We start from the raw sequence: 20,525 nt of genomic DNA, 5'->3' as shown, positions 1-20,525 counted from the left end.
GACGTGACAAAGTTTCGGATTACGGGACTTTTTGAGCGACCAGGGATGGGGGGGGGTGGGGCAGGAGGGAGGGGGTGTGTTTACAACAATATGCAGGACCCTGGCCATGTGGAAACGTCCTGGGGTGGGGGTTCTGGCTCCGTGAGCACACACAGGGGACAGAAATGGAGAGAAAAGGGGGGTGTGAGGGGCAGGTGGCCCTGGGTCAACATCCTGGTTAAGAAAATGCATTAGAGGTGTCCATGAGGCCACTGTCCATCCATCCATCCTTCCTTCCTTCCTTCCATCATCCAGCCATCATCCGTCATCCATCCATCATCCATCCATCATCTATTATCCATCATCCATCCATCCTCCATCCATCATCCGTCATCCATCCATCCATCATCCATCCATCCATCAATGATCCATCATCCATCCATCCATCATCATCCATCCATCATCCATCCATCATCCATCCATCCATCATCCATCATCCATCATCATCCATCCTCCATCCATCATCTATCATCCGTCATCCATCCATCCATCCATCATCCGTCATCCATCCATCCATCCATCCATCATCCATCATCCATTCATCCATCATCATCCATCCATCATCCATCATCCATCCATCATCCATCCTCCATCATCCATCCATCCTCCATCCATCATCCATCCATCATCCGTCATCCATCCTCCATCCATCATCCATCATCCATCCATCATCCATCCGTCATCCATCTTCCATCATCTATCCATCCTCCATCCATCATCCATCCATCATCCGTCATCCATCCATCCTCCATCCATCCATCACTCCATCCATCCACCCACCCACCCAGGCAGTGACCCCCATCATCCATCCATCTGCTTAGCAACAAAAACAAAGATGGCTGACGTTCTGCCCTAAATCTGAGAGGCCGCTTTCATCAAGGAGCCCCTGGGATGGGAGAGGTTCCAAGCTCTCCCTCCACACAGAATTCCCCTCTGTCCTGTGGGGCTTCATGGGAACCAACCGTGATGCATGTCCGGGTTCCCGCCTGTGTCACTGTGGCCTTCGGTGAACCGGCTACAGATGTGAAGCCGGTCCTAGGAGGTGGCCGTGTGGACAACGGAAGACCAGCCGCAGGGTTTCCTCCACTTCAATGACACATGACAGCAGAGCTTGGAAGCAGAACCAGGGAGGATCTCACCCACCTCATGTGTGTGTGTGTGTGTGTGTGAGGGTACGTGTGTGTTTGTGTGTGTCCCTAAGGGTGCTCGGCGCACGCCCAGCCTCCTGTCTTCTCAGGCACACACAGGATGCGTGTTAAGACGATCCCTCAGTGGACGACATCATGAGGATCAGGCACCGCAGTGCCCAAGATGGCCAGACGCTCACTAGCCCTGTGCCCCTGGTCGACGCGTCCCCAACCCAGACTTCCAAGCTGCCCACGCGCTGTATCCCCTAATCGCCACGGTGAGGACAACCCCGCCCACGTCCGCACGACGCAGAAGCCCCCGAATTGCGGCTGCATTCGCAACAGGAGCGTAAAGGTCGCGTGTGCTGCAGAGATCGCCCAGCCTGGAGGACCCCAATGCCCGGCTGAGAGTCCTGTGATCACCCAGCAGCACCCCAAGGCCCCCAAGAGCAGGACCCAGCATCTTTGGGACCAGGAGCTCCTGGACCCAGCACCAGGCAGCCCCGGAGTCTAGCCCTGCGGGGACGCAGCTCATCTCTGCACAGAGACCCTCCCTGCCCCAAGCATCAGCGGCAGGCTCCACCCCACAGCCCCCAGCGGGCCCACGCCCGGGTCCAGCCTTGCTCACCTGGCGGCGCTCCAGAGGTGTCCAGCATGAGGACTGTGGCCCCTCCAGGACAGTGCAGTCACTCCCCCGCGGCGACGAGGGCTGTGGGGTCCATCGCGTGCCATGGACGGGCTCTTCCTAGGTCTCGCTTGCCTTCGTGGCACTGGTCAGCCCTGGTGGACTTGCTGAAGGTCCCGCTGGGCCAGCAGCTCGCAGGACAATGAGCCTGTCCTGGGAGTGGACGGTGGTGGCCAAGCCGGGCCCCTGTGCACGGACGCAGCTGTCACTGTCCCCTACAGCCGACTCCTGCTCTTCTGGCGTGTGGGCCTGGCCGTCTGAGGACACTGGGGTGAATGTGGGGAGGGGGCCTGGTGCTGAGGCCGCCCCGCTGGACTCAAGGACTGTGCAGGACGTGGGGGTCATGCGGCTGGCGGCCCTGGCTGAGCTGGGGGTCTTGACTGTTTCCAAGCTTGGGGAGGTCTGTCCTCAGCGGAAGCAGGCCCAGAATCTGGGGGGCAGGAGGTGGGGACCAGCTGTCTTTGCAGGAGACGGGCAGCTTCGAGTGGGCAGCTTGGAGGCCTGGAGGAAGATGGAGGAAGATGCTGCCGCCTTTCAGGTCCTGAGACGAGAGATGTGGCTCTGGGGTCACCGAGGGCGGCCCCCAGACAGCCAGGGCGGGGCGTGAGGCAGCAGACATGGTCCATGCCACCCGCCCTGGGTGAAGATGCCAGGTTTCTGCGTCCCCAGGAAAGGAACCCATGTTTCCTGCCCTCCAGGTCTCTCGGGCTGGGCACCAGCAAGTGGACTCCACTCGCCTGTCCTTGTAAGATCCCCTAGATCATGCGGAGAGAACAGAGGGGCCGCTGAGGACCCACGACGGTCTTGTGGGTTCGAGCACTCCAGCACCACCTCCCCAGGGCACCCCCGGGGTGCAGGGAAGCAGCCATGTGCAGCCTTCGGGCTGTGTCCACTGTCCCGCCGGCCATGTCCAGACTCGGCTCTGCGTGCGTCCACCATTTCAGCAGCTCCTCCCGCCGCCTGCAGCTCTGCAGAAGGGGCCCCCGTCCTTCAGGCCGCCGAGACGCACAACCTGCACCGCCCTGTCCATCTGCAAAGAGACACGTTCTCCGTGAGACACGCCTCGGGGGCCTGCGGGAGCCCGGAGCATCCTCCTGGGGGTGCATCCCCCGTCCACGAGGGTCCCGGAAGCCGCCACCCTGCAGGGGCGCAACCACAGCTTCCCAGCTGACCACACCACACGCGGCCACTGCCTGGTTTTTGCAAATAAAGGTTTCCCAGGACGAAGCCCCACGGCCCCGTGGCAGCCCTTCCGGGGCAGCTTCGGGCCGAATGGGCGGAGCTGAGCCGTCACGGATCCCACGGTGCAGAGACGATGCTTCTTTGCCCTTTGGGCATTTGCTGGTCACGTATGTGTCCGTCTGTCTGCCTCTAACCTCACCTTGCCCCGGTAGCTGTCACTTTCCGTCTGTCACATCTAACTCAGATGTCACTTATCTCGATTTATCTCCATGAGACACAGAACTTATCGTTAGAGACAGAACTTGTCTAGAATGAGGGTTTCTTAATCATCAACGAGAGATAAGTTATCTGACGTCTCTGTCGAGCACCGTGTAGGCACCTACCAGTCCCCTGTCTTCCAAGTCCCCCCACGGAGCCGTCCCCAAATATCCACAAGTGTCTGGGAGTGTCTGTCTAGTTTGGAGACCCCTGATATGAGCTGCACCCTCACTCGGGATGCGTGAGCCCCAATGAGAGGCCTCGCGCCCCCTGGGTCCTGCTTCTCTTAAGCTCTATTTTGTGTCTGTCATTTTTTCTTTAAAGATTTATTTATCGATGCAGGCAAGAGCTGGGGTGCAGGCCAGAGATGTGGGGGGCGGTGGGAAGACTCCCCAGAGACAGAGTGGGGAGCAGAACAGGCGGATCCACTGAGATCCACTGCCGAGGGGAGCAGCCGGGAGACCGGAGAGGTCTGCTGCGCCCTGTGGGCAGCGCCCTGGCCACCCAGGGATCGAACTCGTGCTGCAGCGGCTGCGGACAGCCTCACACAGCTGTGTCTTAACCCCTCGCGCCCCCAGGGAGTCCCGTGTCTCATTTCTTTGTTTCTTGGGTCTGTCAGATTCCGCTCCTCAGCCCTGCTCACGAGAGCTGGTCTCCCACAGTCCACGATCACGACGTGTATGTCCACGTTTATGTGTCCCCCTGTATGTCTACGGTCATTGACCATCTGTCACTCATCCCCTGTCTGCCTGACACCTGTCAACCCCATCCTAACAGCCCCTGGCCTGGCGGGGTGTGACACCCTTTTAGGACACACAGACGGATGAACAGGTGACACGAAATGAGCTGATACTGATGGTGAAGGGTCCGGCCGTACTTCTTCAGCAGAACAAGATTCTCCAGAGCTGAATCGCAGCCAGAACGGCTCAGGAACACCACGTTTTTGTGTGGAGTGAGAGGACACAGGAGGACACTGCCCTCAGGTGACCTGGGACGGGGCTGAGCTCCCGCACACGCAGCTGTGGGTCTCCAGGGGCAGCTACTGGTCAATGAGGACCATGGCAGGGTCCATCGACCCGATTTAGAAACCCAGATCACCCCATCCCCACGGGAGAAGCAGGCAGCTCCTTCTGTGACAGGCAGAGCTGCTGGGTTCAGGGCGGATGGAGAGCAGAGACGTGCCCAGAGGCGGATACCGCAGGAGAAGCCATTATGGGTTTTCTCAACGACATTCCTTCATTTTATTAAGTGGCCATAGAGCCACACTCCACGGCCGGGCGGCTGATTATTAAATTGCTTAATAACAGCAATCGGAGCCATCGGAGAAGCAGCGAGCTGCGTTTAGACGCCACCGCTGCAGCTGGTTGGAGCTCACGCTGGGAGAACCCGCCGCAGGCCGTGTGTGCGGCATGGAGCGGGGGTCCTTGCGGGATCTTCTCGGCTGAGGAATGAGGGGTAACTCAGAGGATCCTGGTGCACGTCGGGCAGGAGACAATCCCAAATGGCTAGTCTGTGGGTGCTGGAATCTGCGGACTCAAGCGCCGCTTCCAGACGGGGGGTTGAGCCTTCCTTGCCTGCTGGTTGGCGACCAAGGACGGGCTCTGATTCCTGGGACCGGGACATCCACGCCGCTGGAGATGTTCGCTGGAGACTGTGTCTTTCCCAGAACACATAATTGTCGGTTTGTCGGTGTTGGAAGATGACAGGGACGCATGGCCCCCCACAGGCTGAAGCCCCCAAATCTGACGTGAGGGAGTCCCAGGAACATGCTCCTCCCGTACCCCCATCTCTGTCTGTGTTTCCTCTTCTGCCCCTTCCGAAGACGCTGTCTTGGGGTGCAAGGCCCTGACCCAGGACGGGCTCCTCAGATTCCGCACCAGGAGGTGGAAACATCTTTTGTGCAGCCACCAGCCACTCCACTTAATTTTCCAGATCCTTCTGCAGCCTCCAGGGATGGCTCCTCTCCGCCTCTTCTGGGGGGTCCCCATGTCATTGGGCTGGTGGCTGCTACACTGTCTGTGTCCATGGTTACAAGGCCCCCTTCCAGTCTGGAGTCAGATCTCTTGTGTCTGTTTTTAATTTAAAAAGAACAACTTGCCTTTATATCACGCTTCCACCTGGGTAAGTCAATGATGGCCTCATCATCATGTCTCACTCCATCTGCACAAATCCTTTTTCCAAATAGGGTGACGGCCACCATCTCCTGAGATCGATTAGCACGTGCTCACATCTTTGGGGGGCCATGTTCAACCAAACAGAGGCGCCACGTGAATGATACCCACAGGGAAGTCCAGCCGGTCACCCCTTCCACGCCATGGGGTGTGACCTTCATGCTCCTGGGGGCCAGAGTCTTGTGCCTGAAGACGCAGGAGGGGCCGCCAGGAGACGCAGCTCCGCGCGCACTGGTGGGCAGTGAGTGCTGAGCTCAGGCGAGGAGACGGGCAGGCGTTTAGGAACAATACGGAGAAGAACATCCCAGTGGCCCGTCTGGAATTTACCCAGACCTGCGGTGTGTGTCCGAGAGAGGAGCAAATGAATGGGCAGAGATGGTCCCGTGAGGCTCTGCCTGGGGCGAGGCCCTGTTCAGTCACCAGCCATAGCCAGGTGAGCACCGTCTGGTCACTTTCCTGGTCCCAACAACTCCATGGTGACTGATGTTCGCGCCTTACTTCTCCCTGTCTATAAAGTTCCGTGGTGAGTGGTGCCCAGTCCTGTCTCCTTGTCTCTGTCCCGTAGACCCCAAATGGATGATGTCCAGCCCGTTCTTGTCTCTGTCCTGTAGACCACAGATGGGTGATGTCCAGCCTGGTCTCCTTGTCTCTGTCCTGTAGACACCAGAGAGGGGATGTCCAGCCACCCCATCTCCTTGTCTCTGTCCCGTAGACCCCAGATGGGTGATGTACAACCCATTCTTGTCTCTGTCCCATAGTCCCCAGATGAGTGATGTCCAGCCCGGTCTCCTTGTCTCTGTCCCGTAGACCCCAGATGGGTGATGTCCAGCCCTGTCTCCTTGTCTTTGTCCCGTAGACCCCAGATGGGGGATGTCCAGCTGCTCCATCTCCTCGTCTCTGTCCCGTAGACCCCAGATGGGTGATGTCCAGCCCTGTCTCCTTGTCCCTGTCCCGCAGACCCCAGATAGGGGATGTCCAGCTGCTCCATCTCCTTGTCTCTGTCCCATACACCCCAGATGGACGATGTTCAGCCCTGTCTCCCTGTCTCTGTCTCGTAGACCCCAGACAAGTGATGTCCAGCCCAGTCTCCTGTCCCACAGACCCCTGGTGTCTCTGGCCCAACGTTGTCCCTGTGCACAGATTCCCACGGGCAGTGGTGTTTCTGAACTGTTCATTCTCTCCCCTACAGACTGTCCAGTGCCTGGTGAGAGACCTGGAGGCTGACGGCAGTGCCCATGGGGTGGCCTGAGTGAACAGGGTGGAGTTGGGTGTCGGGTGTGGTGGTGGCTGCTGCTGGGAGGCTCCATGTGGGACCCCTGCCAAAGCCGGCTCTCCAGCGTGATGAGTGCGTGTGAGCACCAAGGGCCCAGGACCCTCACAATGACCAGGGCCCACATGTGGTGGTGGACGATGGCCCAGGGACAGGACTCGCTTCCAGAAGGTTTCTACCCGCACCTACGCATCGGCCCTAAGGAAGGGACGCCACACACTCAGACGGCAGGATTTAATCATTCGTGGCACCCGTAGAACACTACGAGCTACGGGATGCATCGCAAGGGACACCTCTTGCCCTTGGACCTCCCGCCAGGGGCTGGGACAGAGCCCCGAGGCAGGCGGACATGAACACTGGACGCGGGGTCCTCCACAGACCTGTGAGTGGCGGCGGGGACGCAAGGCCGTCCGGGCACGGCGGCTACTCTGAGAGGATGTCCTTGGTCACGTCACGGATGCCCGTCATCTGGCAGCTCCTGGCCCACAGCTCTCGCTGCAGCTTCAGGTCATACGTGGTCTTCTGGGACTTGGTCTCCTTCTCGTTGTACAGATAGCGGCCGCCGACCCCTTCCAGAGTGGGGGTGACTGCTGCATAGATGGAGGTCCAGGCGCCTTCATCCGGGGTCTGCAGGGGGAAGGGGAGACGGGTCAGTGTGCAGAGGTCATAGGGCTGTTGCAGGCACACAGGTGCTGTCGGGGAGACAGCATGGCCCCTTCATGGTGCATTTAGGGGGTGGGCAGGAAGGATGGCTGACTGGATCACAACCAACATGGCCAACTGGATCACAACCAACATGGCCGACTGGATCATAACCAACATGGCCGACTGGATCACGACCAACATGGCCGACTGGATCACAACCAACATGGCCGACTGGATAACACCCAATATGGCTGACTGGGTCACACACAACATTCCCAACTGGGCCACACCCAAGCTGGCCGACTGGATCATACTCTACGTGGCTGACTGGATCATATTCATATCCCTGACTGGATCACATCCAACATCTTGACTGGACCACACACAATATGGCCGACTGGGCCACACCCAACATTCCCATCTGGGGATCACACCCAACATCCCTGACTGGATCACACCCAACATCCCTGACTGGATCACACCTAACATCCCTCACTGGGTCACAAACAACCTGGCCTGCTTGGCCATACCCAACATTCCCAACTGGGTCACACCCAATATGGCTGACTGGATCACACCCTACATGGCTGACTGGATCATATCCACATCCCTGACTGGATCACATCCAATATCCGGACTGGATCACACCCAACATGGCTGATTGGGTCACACCCAACATGGCTGACTGGGTCACACCCAAGATGGCCGACTGGATCACACTCAATATCCCTGACTGGATCACACACAATAGGGCTGACTGGGCCACATCTAACATTCCCAACTGGGTCACACCCAACATCCCTGACTGGATCATACCCATATTCCTGATTGGATCATACCCACTTCCCTGACTGGATCACACCCAACATCCCTGACTGGATCACACACAATATGGCTAACTGGGCCACACCCAACATTCCCAACTGAGTCACACCCAAGGTGGCCGACTGGCTCACACTCTACATGGCGGACTGGATCATATCCACATCCCTGACTGGATCACACACAACATCCCTGACTGGCTCACACCCAACATGGCCGACTGGGTCATACCCAATATGGCTGATTGGGCCACACCCAACATTCCCAACTGGGTCACACCCAACATCCCTGACTGGATCACACACAATAGGGGCGACTTTGTCACACCCAACATTCCTAACAGGTCACACCCAAGATGGCCAACTGGATCACACTCTACATGGCTGACTGGATCATATCCACATCCCTGACTGGATCACATCCAAAGTGGCTGACTGGCTCACACCCAACATGGCTGACTGGGCCACACCCAAGATTCCCAACTGGGTCACACCCAACATCCCTGACTGGATCACACACAATATGGCTTACTGGGCCACACCCAACATTCCCAACTGGGTCACACCCAAGATGGCCAACTGGATCACACTCTACATGTCTGACTGGATCATATCCACATCCCTGACTGGATCACATCCAACATCCTGACTGGATCACACCCAACATGGCTGACTGGGCCACACCCAAGATGGCCAACTGGGTCACACCCAACATCCCTGACTGGATCACACACAATAGGGCCGACTGCACCACATCCAACATTCCCAACTGGGTCACACCCTAGATGGCCAACTGGGTCACACCCAACATCCCTGACTGGATCACACACAATAGGGCCGACTGGGACACATCCAACATTCCCAACTGGGTCACACTCAAGATGGCCAACTGGGTCACACCAACATTCCCAACTGGGTCAAACCCATCATGGCTGACTGGGTCACACCCAAGATGGCCGACTGGATCACACTCAATATCCCTGACTGGATCACACCCACATCCCTGACTGGCTCACACCCAACATGGCCGACTGGGTCACGCCCACATCCCCACTGGCACACGTGCCCGAGCGGGTCCTCCTTCCACCAGGGACACATTCGACAAGCGTATTAAAGTCTGACGCAGACACTTAACTCCCCAAGTCTTTATGATGAAACCCAAACCCCGCTGCCGGCTGCACCCCCATGTTACCACGTGAACAATCAGATGAGGCATCATGGCAACAGGGGCGTCTCGGCTTCGACGCAGCTTGCGGGTGAGGCTGGGGCTCTGCGGGCTGTGACCTGCCACCAGCCTGGCTCCGGGGAGGCGGCGCTGCAGGGACCTCCCGCCCTTGCGGGGCTGGAGCCAGCTGGGTGCTCAGCAGGATGAGCCCGGACCTGGGCGCCCGCGGAGAAGCTCACGGGATTAGAAATGGCGGGATCTGAACGAAGGGCCTTCGGGGTCAGGACTCAACATCCAGAAGCCCAGAGATCCCTCTCAGCCTCTTATCGCCCGCGCGGCTTTGCAGGAGCTTATCTCGTGCAGCTCACGCCTGGAAATCCGCTCAGCTGCCCCGGGCGGCCCCTGGCGTGCGCCTCTGAAGGTCGATAATCCCGGACTTCAGGGGACACGGCCGGGGCAGGCAGGGAGCCCCGGTCGCCCTCTAAGGGGGACCCCCACTTGGGACCAGGCGAGCGGCGTGAGGGAGGGAAGGGAGTCGCGCAGCAGCTGTGGCCCTCAGCGCACGGCGCAGAGAGGCCGCCCTCCCGGGGGCCGTGGAGGAGACACGCCTCCTGCTCGATCGCCCACGCGTGCTGCCTACCGGTCTCCAGAAAGACCACACACGTGTGCTCACACTCAGCACAGGCACACAAGCACACGCACATACACACATGCACATGAGGACCCGCACAGATGCTGCAGGCACACAGGACACCAGCACACTCACACTCACACAGACACATGCTATAGGCACAACATACACACATGCACACATTTGCACACACACCATCACAGGCATAGTTGTGAACACACATGGCACATGCAAAACACAATCACACATGCTCACGTGCATACACATAATCACACACACGTCACACTTGCATGTACACCACCATAGGCATACTCGTGTGAACACGCAGGCCATGTGCAGCACACACACACAAACACCACATGCACACATATCACATTTACACAGGCACAACCACACACAAACTCACACGTGCATGCACACAATCATGCATAATTGTGTGAACACACATGCCACACACAGCACACAATCACACAAGCTCACATGCACACACAACATGCACCCACACACACAATCACACACACGCTCACACTTGCATGCACAAGCACACACACAGCACATGCACACACAATCACACACACTTGCATGCACACAATCACATGTATACCTGCGTGAACACACATGCCACACACAATCACACACACAAGCTCACACTTGCATGCACAGAATCATGCACACACATCACAGGCACACTAGTGCACACACACTTGCAGTACAGACTCCCACACACTCACACTTGCATGCACACACTCATACGCATACTTGCAGACACACTTGCACAAGCACATATACCACTGCACAAGGCACACTGGTCCACACACTTGCATGCACACAATCACAATGCTCACATGCACACACACACACTCACACACACTCCCACTTGCATGCACACACGCCCGCCTGCACTCAGCTTGCCTCGGTGGGGGTGTCGCTGGCAGGAGCTGCCCTCCCCGGACTGAGTGGGTCCCCGGGTACCAGGAGCTGCAGATCCCGAGTCCCCTGCAGCTTCACACCAGTGTCCCCCTCAGCCGGGGGAGGCAGAAAACACCCGCACGGCTCAGCGCGAGCCCAGAGCACGATGACTCAGCTTTGTGGGGTGTCGGGGAGTCTCTGGACACCAGGCGCCCCCGGGGGGAAGGGACAGGCAGCTCCACCCGGATGCCCAGTTTCAGATTTCTCTGCCCGCGGCTGTGCTGGGGCGGGAGCTCCAGGCAGCCCCACCCCCTCGGCTGGCTCTCGGGGTGAGGGACCGGCTGAAAATGCACGAAGGGGCGTGTGAAAGTGCAAACGGAGCCACGCGTGGTTGCAGGAGGCAAAGGCCTGTAATTAGCTAATTGCTTGGGGATTTACACTCCTCAGCGCCTGCACCCCACAGACCCGCCGTCCAGCCCCCCAATCTGACCCGTCATCCCTGCCTGCCTCGTCTCTGCGACCTCAACCTCCTCAGAGCTGCAGACAAAACCCCCAGCAAGTCAGTCAGTAGATTCTACCCACATGCCTCAAGGGCAGCCACCCCAAACCCCACCCGCCGGGGGCCTGTTCCCTGCGTTTCTTGCTTAGCAACCCCAATTTCCTGACTTGGGGGTCCCGGAACTCGCCGATGCATCTCCTTTCACGTCCCAAAGTCGACAGGTCCAGGCCACGCGGGATGGTCTCAGGGCGAGTTTGCAAAACCATCTTCTGCCTGTCCACTCCCCACCAGCTCCACGGCCTCCGGCGAGCCCCCAGGCCCCCTCCCGCCCGCCAGTCCATCAGCGAGAGTGTCCACCAGCTCCCCAGGCCCATCCCGAGCTCGTGCCCAGAGCTCAGAACACGCCAGGAGCAGCCAGACCCGCCTCCTGCTGAGCACGTCTCAACTCTGAGCCCGTGCGAGGGGCCGACGGGCCGTCTGCCCACCCGCATCTTGGGTCCTCTCTGCACTGCACGTGGCCCAGCCCTGCTCAAGCTGCCCGGACGCGGCCGGCCTTCACCCCGACAAAGCCTCCATCCCCAGCACGAGGGTCTCCTTCCAGCGCCACGTCACTGGCGGAAGAACAGACGGGGCCGTGAGTGCTGGAATTCCCGGAGCCCTGGTCCAGCGGTGGAAACCAGGTGTCCAGGTCCTGCCTTGGGAGCTCAAGCCAGGCGGCCGTCCACCCCACGCCTCCTCAGAATCCCGGCTTGATCTTGCCGACCCACCTGGGGGCCTGCCCACCTGTCTCCTGGAGGCACAGCTGGCAAACAGACCAAAGCACAAGACAACAGCGTGAGCAGAGATCGCTGGCTGGGGCTCGAACTCTGGCCGCGGGGGACAGCCTGAGACGGAACCCTAGGCCAGCAGGGAGACCCCGACCGGAAGGTTTTTCAAAAATGGTTCCCAGAGGGCGTCCCTGGGGGCGCAAGGGGTTGAGCACAGCACTGTGAAGCTGTCCGCAGCCTCTGCAGCACGAGGTCCATCCCCGGCTGGCCGGGGAGCTACCCACAGGGCACAGCAGACCCCTCCTGTCTCCCCGCTGCTCCCCTCAGCAGTGGGCCTCAGTGGATGCACCTGTTCTGCTCCCCACTCTGTCTCTGGGGGTTCCTCTCTCCCCCACACCTCTGGCCTGCACCCCAGCTCTTGTCTGCATCTATAAATAAATCTATAAAAAAATGGTTCCTGGAAGCAGCTGGACGGGATGATTTGAAGCAAGACAGACAAGTGTTGCGAGTCCTCTGGGGTCACCGCGGCCACCAGCGGGGGGCCAGAGCGGGATTGACGCCCAAAGAGGGAGCCGTCCCCAGCTCGCTGGTGAGAACCAAACTTGAGATCATCTGGAAGGAGATTCTGAAATTCCTTGGAGGCAGCAGAGAAGAGCCGTTGCCTCCGGTAGAAAAACCCAAAGGGAACGTGAGGGGGTAACGGAGATCTCAGGGAACCCCAGGGGGGCGGCTGACGGCACGGAGACAGTCAGGGGGAGGGAAGGGGCGACCCAGAGACCGGGAACTGGCAGCCGCGCGCGTTAATCCCACAGCTCGCCGAGGACGGCGATTAGCTGGGGCAGAAAGCGTCAAAACTGACCCCGGAAGAGGTGGAAAGCCTCGACCCGGGGCGTCCTTCCGGAAACCCCCCGGCCAGAGACCGGTTATGCCAATTTGCAAAAATACGGACTTTCCACAATTGAAATATTTTGCAACATGAACGAGGAACGTGGGGGAAAAAGGCCTCTTGGTTCTTTCTCTCTCGCTTTTTCTTGATTTTTTTTTTTTCTTTTTTACAAATTCTGCAGATTTAGCAAAGGGAATCGACAAGCTGCAGAAAACAGCAAAGAGCCAGTTGTCACCAAGGCAGGAATTTCGTCTTCCGGGGAATTTTTACGGTTGAGTATTCTCTGGGGTGTCAGGCCGTGTCCGTCCATCGAGAGGGGTGATGTCTCGTGACATACATCAGGGGGACAAACGGAAACGGCCGCTGGTTTCACTGGTGTGTGGCCAATAAACACAACCAGGGAATGAATAAATAGAAAAATAATAAAATTTCAGGCCACTCCGTGGTCTCCGGAAGGAACACAAAAGGGCGGTGGGTCAATCTGGGAAAAGGGATAGACCTGGACTCTTGGGGACACCTGCTGGACATCATCCCTGTTTCTGAGAACTGGGTTCCCGGGGGGCCCCCCAATGCTGGTGCATGGAGACTGGAAAGCACAGGCGTTGAGGGGGTCTAGGGAGCCAGAAATGTGCCTCCCCTGGGATGAGAAGTCCACTCCTTGGCGCTGGACTGTCCACAGACACACCGTTGCACATCGGGGTTCCACTCCAGACACCGCGATAGAGGGGCTATCACCCCGAAGCAAGATACTGGTGCACGGAGACTGGAAAGGACAGGCGTTGAGGGGGTCCAGGGAGCCAGAAATGTGCCTCCCCTGGGAAGAGAAGTCCACTCCTTGGCGCTGGACTGTCCACAGACACACCGGGGAACATCAGGGTTCCACTCCAGACACCCCAATAGAGGGGCCATCACCCCGAAGCAAGATACCGGAAAGTCTCAGCCTCCCTGTGCCTCCGGGAGCTCACCTGCTGGCCCTGACCACTGCACACCCTGAACGTTTCGTCATGCCACGTGCTTCCCTCAGCACGTCACGATTTAGGGAGCAGGTTCAGGCCAGCTCAGGTGCATTGTCAGGAAGGCTCACCCCCCGCCAAAGCCCCGTGGGCCTTTCCCCGAGACCCCGGGCTCCCTCCTCCCTTTCTCCCACCCCTCTGCCCTCTGGTGCTCTGCAGTCAGATTTCTAGGGTCTGTTTTGATTTGATTTGCTTTCTTTTCCCCCCACTTCTGAGTGAAACCATCTATGTGTCGCTCCCCTGCCTTGTGGCATCCCCTCCAGCCCCACCCTTGCCTTGCAAATGGCAAGGAGTCCCTCCTTTTTCAGTGCCGCGTAGTATTCCAGACACCCTCCCTTCTCGGTGCTGCGTAGTATTCCAGACATCCTCCTTTTTCAGTGCTGCGTAGTATTCCAGTCGGCCACAAAAGCCAGAAACTGCGACTTTTTTGAAAACTGAAAAAGACTCGGACGTCTCCCTACATGGCACCTGTCGGAACGGGGGCTTGTCGCTTACGGAAAACCCAAATACTCTGTCACACAGCTAAATCCAGGTCTGGAATCTCAGAGCCCCGTGAAAATCAACATGGGGCTCCGCGCTCGGAAGGGAGCTCCGGGATTGCAAACTGTGAAAGACGTTCCTACCGACACCTTCCGCAGCGGCCAGCTCAACTGTCCAGCGCTGCCCGTGCGGTGCCATAAAAGAAAACTTGGCGCCAAAGAACGATGAATAAATAAATAAACACGCGTGCGTGAGACCCCAGGCACAGCCGCGGCTCACCTTGAACACCCACCAGGCGAGCATCTTCTTGAGGATGCTGCTGCCCCAGAACACATGCTTGTAGAGCTCCGTGTCCACCACGCCCGGGTCGGCCACGTTGGCGGTGACCGGGCTGCCCTGCGCGGCCAGCAGCCTCTGCAGGTGGTAGCTGAAGAAGACCAGGGCCAGCTTGCTCTGCGCGTAGGCACCGTGCGAGGAGTAGTCGAGGCTGCGGGCAAAGAGGGGACACGGTCAGTGGGCAGCAAGGGCAGATGCCCCCCGGGCCCTACTCTGCTCTCCATGGGCCCCTCTGCTCTGCCTGTGCTTGTGTCCACGTCCAGGCCACTGCCCCAGGCCTGGGACCCCCACAGGCCGCGCGCGCCAACGCACCTGCCCTGCAGGTCGGCCATGTTCAGCTCGCCCACGTAGTGCGTGGCCGAGGACACCGACACCACCCTGGCGCTGCGGCCTGGCGAGCCCGACGCCTTGAGGGTGTCCAGCAGCAGGTTGGTCAGCAGGAAGTGGCCCAGGTAGTTGAGGCCGAAGTGCTCTTCGAAGCCGTCCCTGGTTTTCCTCTCAGGCACCATCATGACCCCCGCTGGACGGAGAGTTCGGGGAGAATTAGAGGGGTCGGGAAGGCAGATGCCTGAGGTGTCCTCAGCAGGCTGCCCCCCCAAGTGTCCCCGAGTGACCACATCTGCAGCGCCGTGCGGGGGTAGGGATGACATCCCCAAGATGTGCACATCCTCAACCCCATGTAGGACACAGAATGTCCCCAAATTGCCCACAAGACCGTCCCCTGGACCTTTAATCCGAGACCTTGGACATCCACAAGGATTTTCTGGATGGACACTGGACACAAAAGGCAGGGAATGGATGGGGGTGGGCGGGGAAACCAGGTCCATGGGTGAGGCAGGGACATCCTGCGGACTCAGGTGTGAAGCGTCACGCCTGGACACTGCAGTGTCCCAGCCAGGGTCAGCGCGTCCAGCAGGAGGGTGCCAGGCGCTTGGCCACTCACCGTTGTTGACCAGCACGTGCAAGGGCAGCCCCTTCTTCTTGAACTTCTGCACAAACTGCCGGATGGACCTCATGGACGCCAGGTCGCAGTAGAGGAACTCCACTGTGGGGGACACATGAGGTCAGCATCCTGCATGCTTGGAGCCTCGGCCACGTGGCCAGGGCACCCCCTCCCAGCTCAGCATAAAGCGGGGGCTGGGCCCGCATCACCCCTGAGTGGGGGGCCCTGAGTGAGCATGCAATGGAGCAGCACCAGCGTCCATCCCAGGAGTGTCCAGCACTGCTGTCCATCCCAAGAGTGTCCTTGTACCTCAGGCTCTTGCGGCCGCAGGAACAGGCCACAGCGTGGACCCGGCCCCGGGACGGCTGAGCTGGCTGGTGACAGGACTAGGGCAAGAGTGGGCACAGCTGCCCGCTGAGAGCCGCTCCCAGGGCGGACAAGAGCCTGGACATGAGCCCTCGGCCACGCGCAACGACGCGGGAGCTCGGGAGAGGCCCGGGGCAGCAGGGAGCCACCCGAGGACCACCCAGGCAGGCAGGAGCCCAGAAGCAGGAAGACACGGACACGGTGCCTGGGGCGGGACATGCGTGGTGAGCTGGTCAAGCGTCCCCGACGCCCACGTCCTCCGCGCCGGACAGCAGGCGGTCGGCTCTTGCAGAGCCTCCATCTGAGAACACTTGTCAGGGCTGGTCCAGAGCAGCCAAAAAAAGCGGCGCCAGTGTGGACAGCCCTTGTCAGGGACACAGCCATAAGCCGTGGCCACGGGGTGGACAAAAGGACAACTTATGGACTGTGATGGGGCCGTCAGGCGGTGCGGCCGGTGTGAGAACCACTACGAGGGGCCCCCAGGAGTGGACGCACAGAAACACCTTATCCAGGTGTCTGACTCCGGGGTGTTTATCTAGAGAACACGGAAACTCTCACTGGAAAGGATTTCTACACGCCTGTGCCCACGGTAGCCCCAGTCATAAGAGCCCGGGGCTTCAGTGTCCACGGGCAGAAGATGGACAAATAAGATGACTCCATGGCGGAATAGTATGCAGCTGTGTAAAAGGACGCCACCCTGCCATTTGCAGGAGATGGATAGATAAGATGACTCTGTGGTGGAATACTATGCAGCTGTGTAAATGGACGGCACCCTGACATTTGCAGGAGATGGACAAATAAGATGACTCCGTGGCAGAATACTACACAGCTGTGTAAAAGGCCACCACCCCGCCATTCGCAGGAGAGTGGACAAGTAAGATGACTCTGGCGGAATACTATGCAGCTGTGTAAAAGGACACCACCCTGCCATTAGCAGAAGGGTGAATAAGTAAGATGACTCTGTGGTGGAATACTACACAGCTGTGTAAAAGCACACCACCCTGCCATTCGCAGAAGAGTGGGCAAATAAGACGACTCTGTGATGGAATACTACGCAGCTGTGTAAAAGGACACCACCCTGCCATTTGCAGGAGGTGGACAGATAAGACGACTCCGTGGCGGAATACTACGCAGCTGTGTAAAAGGACGCCACCCTGCCATTTGCAGAAGAATGGACAAGTAAGATGACTCTGTGGTGGAATACTACGCAGCTGTGTAAAAGGACGCCACCCTGCCATTTGCAGGAGATGGACAAATAAGACGACTCCGTGGCGGAATACTACGCAGCTGTGTAAAATGACGCCACCCTGCCATTTGCAGGAGGTGCACAAATAAGACGATGCCATGGTGGAATATTACACAGCTGTATAAAAGGACGCCACCCTGCCATTTGCAGGAGATGGATAGATGACTCCGTGGTGGAATACTATGCAGCTGTGTAAAAGGACTCCATCCTGCCATCTGCAGAAGATGGACAGATAAGATGACTCCGTGGTGGAATACTACGCAGCTGTGGAAAAGGACGCCACCCTGACATTTGCAGGAGAGTGACAAGTAAGATGACTCTGTGGCGGAATACTACGCAGCTGTGTAAAAGGACGCCACCCTGCCATTCGCAGAAGAGTGGACAAGTAAGATGACTCCGTGGTGGAATACTACGTAGCTGTGTAAAAGGACACCACCCTGCCATTTGCAGGAGGTGCACAAATAAGACGATGCCGTGGTGGAATATTACGCAGCTGTGTAAAAGGACGCCACCCTGCCATTTGCAGGAGATGAATAGATGACCCTGTGGCGGAATACTACGCAGCTGTGTAAAAGGACGCCACCCTGCCATTTGCAGGAGAGTGGCAAGCAAGATGACTCCGTGGTGGAATACTATGCAGCTGTGTAAAAGGACGCCACCCTGCCATTTGCCACAATGCGGATGGAACTGGAGAACGTGATTCTGTGTGAAATTTGTCAGATGGAGAAAGACAAACACCAGATGGTTGTAGTCATGTGGGAAATTAAAAATCATATGGGGGAAAAAAGCTTGAATTATAAGGAAATGGTTGTGACCAGATAATTACAAGAAAACGGTGCTTGCTACGGGGGTGGAATTACAACACCGCACACCGGGATGATGTCACAAGCCGGTTGCATCAATAAGAAGAGCTGATCAAATGTCTGCAAGGGCGAGACCAAGTGGGGTTGGCCCCGCCGCCACAGCGGGGAGGTCACTCCCGGCGCGGACATCTCCAGGGTCAAGCGGATCTCTCCGAGGTGCGGGGGGCAGTGGGCAGGACCGTGGCGGCCGCGGGGCTCCGAGGGTGAGCGGGAGGCACCGGGCCCTGCGCAGAACCCCAGGCGGGGCGGAAAATGCAGATTCCCCAAGAGGCACGGTCCGTCCCACCAGGAAGAGTGTTAAACTACAGGGTCTGGCTCCCGCCCTCCCTGAGCCGGGGCGCGGCTTCTACCTGGAGGATGAAAATCTCAAGGAAATGGAAATTGTCAGAAAATACTGATTAGAACAACCTCATCATGATAATTGGGGCTAATCAGGCCAGCGGAGATGGAGGCACAGAAAGGAGAAAAGGGTTCCTGCAGGGTGGGGTGTGGACGGTGCGGGGGCCATGATGGGGGCACAACAGGTGACCCCAGCTACACCCCGGCTTCATCCCTTCCTGTCTACACCATGGCTTCATCCTACCTGTCTATACCCTGGTTTCATCTCTACCTGTCTACACCATGGCTTCAACCACTTGTCTACACCATGCTTCATACCTACCTGTCTACACCTTGGCTTCATCTCTACTTGTCTACACCCCGGCTTCACCCCTACCTGTCTACACCTGGCTTCATCCCTATGTGTCTACACCCTGGCTTCATCCCTGCCTGTCTATACCCTGGCTTCATTCACTTGTCTACACCCTGGCTTAATCCCTACCTGCCTACACCCTGGCTTTATCCCTACCTGTTTACATCATGGTTTCATCCACTTGTCTACACCCTAGGTTCATCCCTACCTGTCTATACCCTCACTTCAACCACTTGTCTACACAATGGCTTAATCCCTACCTGTCTACACCCTGGCGTCATCCCTACCTGTTTATATCATGGCTTCATCCACTTTTCGACACCCCGGCTTCATCCCTACCCGTCTACACCCCAGCTTCATCCTTACCTATCTACACCATGGCTGCTTCATCCACTTGTCTGCACAACGGCTTCATTCGCTTGTCTACACCATGCTTCATCCCTATCTGTCCGTATCCTGGCTTCATTCACTTGTTTACACCCCAGCTTCATTACTACTTGTCTACACCGTGGCTTCGTCCATGCATCCACTGATGCACATCCAGCTGGAGTTTACATCCTCTCTGTGGGCAGGGAGGGCTGCTCCCCAGCCTGCGTCCTCACCGTTGGCGTTGCGAGGGGAGGTGCCGTTTCGACTGGCCCCGGACCCAGACAGTGGATGCCGACAAAGCCAACGCTGGGGGCTAAGATGGCGGCACCGTGTTCAGAGCCCGGACGGCTCATCCCCACCAGCCCGAGTCCCGGGCTGCCTCCTGGGCCACAGCCAACCACCCTTGACACTGACTCACCTTCCCAGCTCTGAGCAGCCCAGCTCGCCTGGGGCTGCTTCTATTTCGAGCTCCCCTGCGCGTGGGCAGGTGACCAAGTGTCTGGTGGTGTCCATCTGGCTGGCCCCTGTTTGCCTCTGGGCTCAGCCTGCTCTTCCTCTGACTCGTCCCCGGGCATGAAAACAGTCCCTGCGTCCAGTCACCAGGTGAGAAGCACATGAGCCGTGTCCCTCCTGCAAATGCTCAGTCCCCTGGACGGCACAGATGGCCCCTGGCGGACACCCTGCCGCTCGCTCAGAGTCTCTGTCACCCGCAGGCTCACGGCCCCCCTCGTCACAGCTGCCAGTGGCGACACAGGCTCTTCCTCTGACCCGTCCCTGGGCAAGCCAACTTGGTCCGTCCACCGTCCACTTCAATGAGACATGCAGTAGGGACAGGAAAGTGGCATCAGGCTCCAGAAGAAGGTGGGCCCTGAGTTGCCGAGCAGTGGACCCACCAGCAGAGGCAAATGTTAACTCAACACAAAGAGGTTCCACCAAGTTAGAAAACGTCTGCCCCTTTGTCTGGTGTCCCTATAGTCCACTTCTAAGTGACGTCATCTTGATCTTGATCTTTCTCCTTCTGGCTTATTTTGTTTTGCATCATCCCTTCTGGCTCCATCCATGTTCCTGTAAATGGCATGAATATACCTTTTTGATGGCTGCATAGTATTCCACAGTGTCTAGAGACCACATCTTCCCGATCTGCTCACCTGTTTTGTGGAACC

General features: G+C 58.1%; 1 protein-coding gene across 4 annotated transcripts in view; it reads right to left on the bottom strand.

The window, feature by feature from the left end:
- DHRSX (dehydrogenase/reductase X-linked) overlaps nt 1-20,525 on the bottom strand; it is an 80,537-nt gene that overhangs the window by 38,840 nt on the left and 21,172 nt on the right. For 2 of the 4 annotated variants that reach the window (XR_008552065.1, XR_005125498.2), the window contains exons 4-8: nt 15,828-15,929; nt 15,197-15,404; nt 14,828-15,035; nt 7,113-7,359; nt 1,795-2,881 (exon numbers count right to left, since the gene is read on the bottom strand). Coding sequence is in view for 2 of the 4 variants with exons in the window: in XM_037512755.2 (XP_037368652.1) it covers nt 7,156-7,359; nt 14,828-15,035; nt 15,197-15,404; nt 15,828-15,929 (722 nt within the window). In the remaining 2 variants the exon portion in view is untranslated. Of the gene's footprint in view, nt 1-1,794; nt 2,882-5,938; nt 7,360-14,827; nt 15,036-15,196; nt 15,405-15,827; nt 15,930-20,525 lie in introns of those variants that run through there. The other 2 variants (XM_037512755.2, XM_037512756.2) reach the window with 1 other exon arrangement.

Source organism: Talpa occidentalis, unplaced genomic scaffold, assembly GCF_014898055.3.
Source record: "Talpa occidentalis isolate TD23 unplaced genomic scaffold, MPIMG_talOcc4v2.1 talOcc4.15, whole genome shotgun sequence".
Classification (NCBI taxonomy): domain Eukaryota; kingdom Metazoa; phylum Chordata; class Mammalia; order Eulipotyphla; family Talpidae; genus Talpa; species Talpa occidentalis.
Note: the sequence above shows the minus strand (reverse complement) of the source record. Positions and strands in the feature narration are given on the sequence as shown.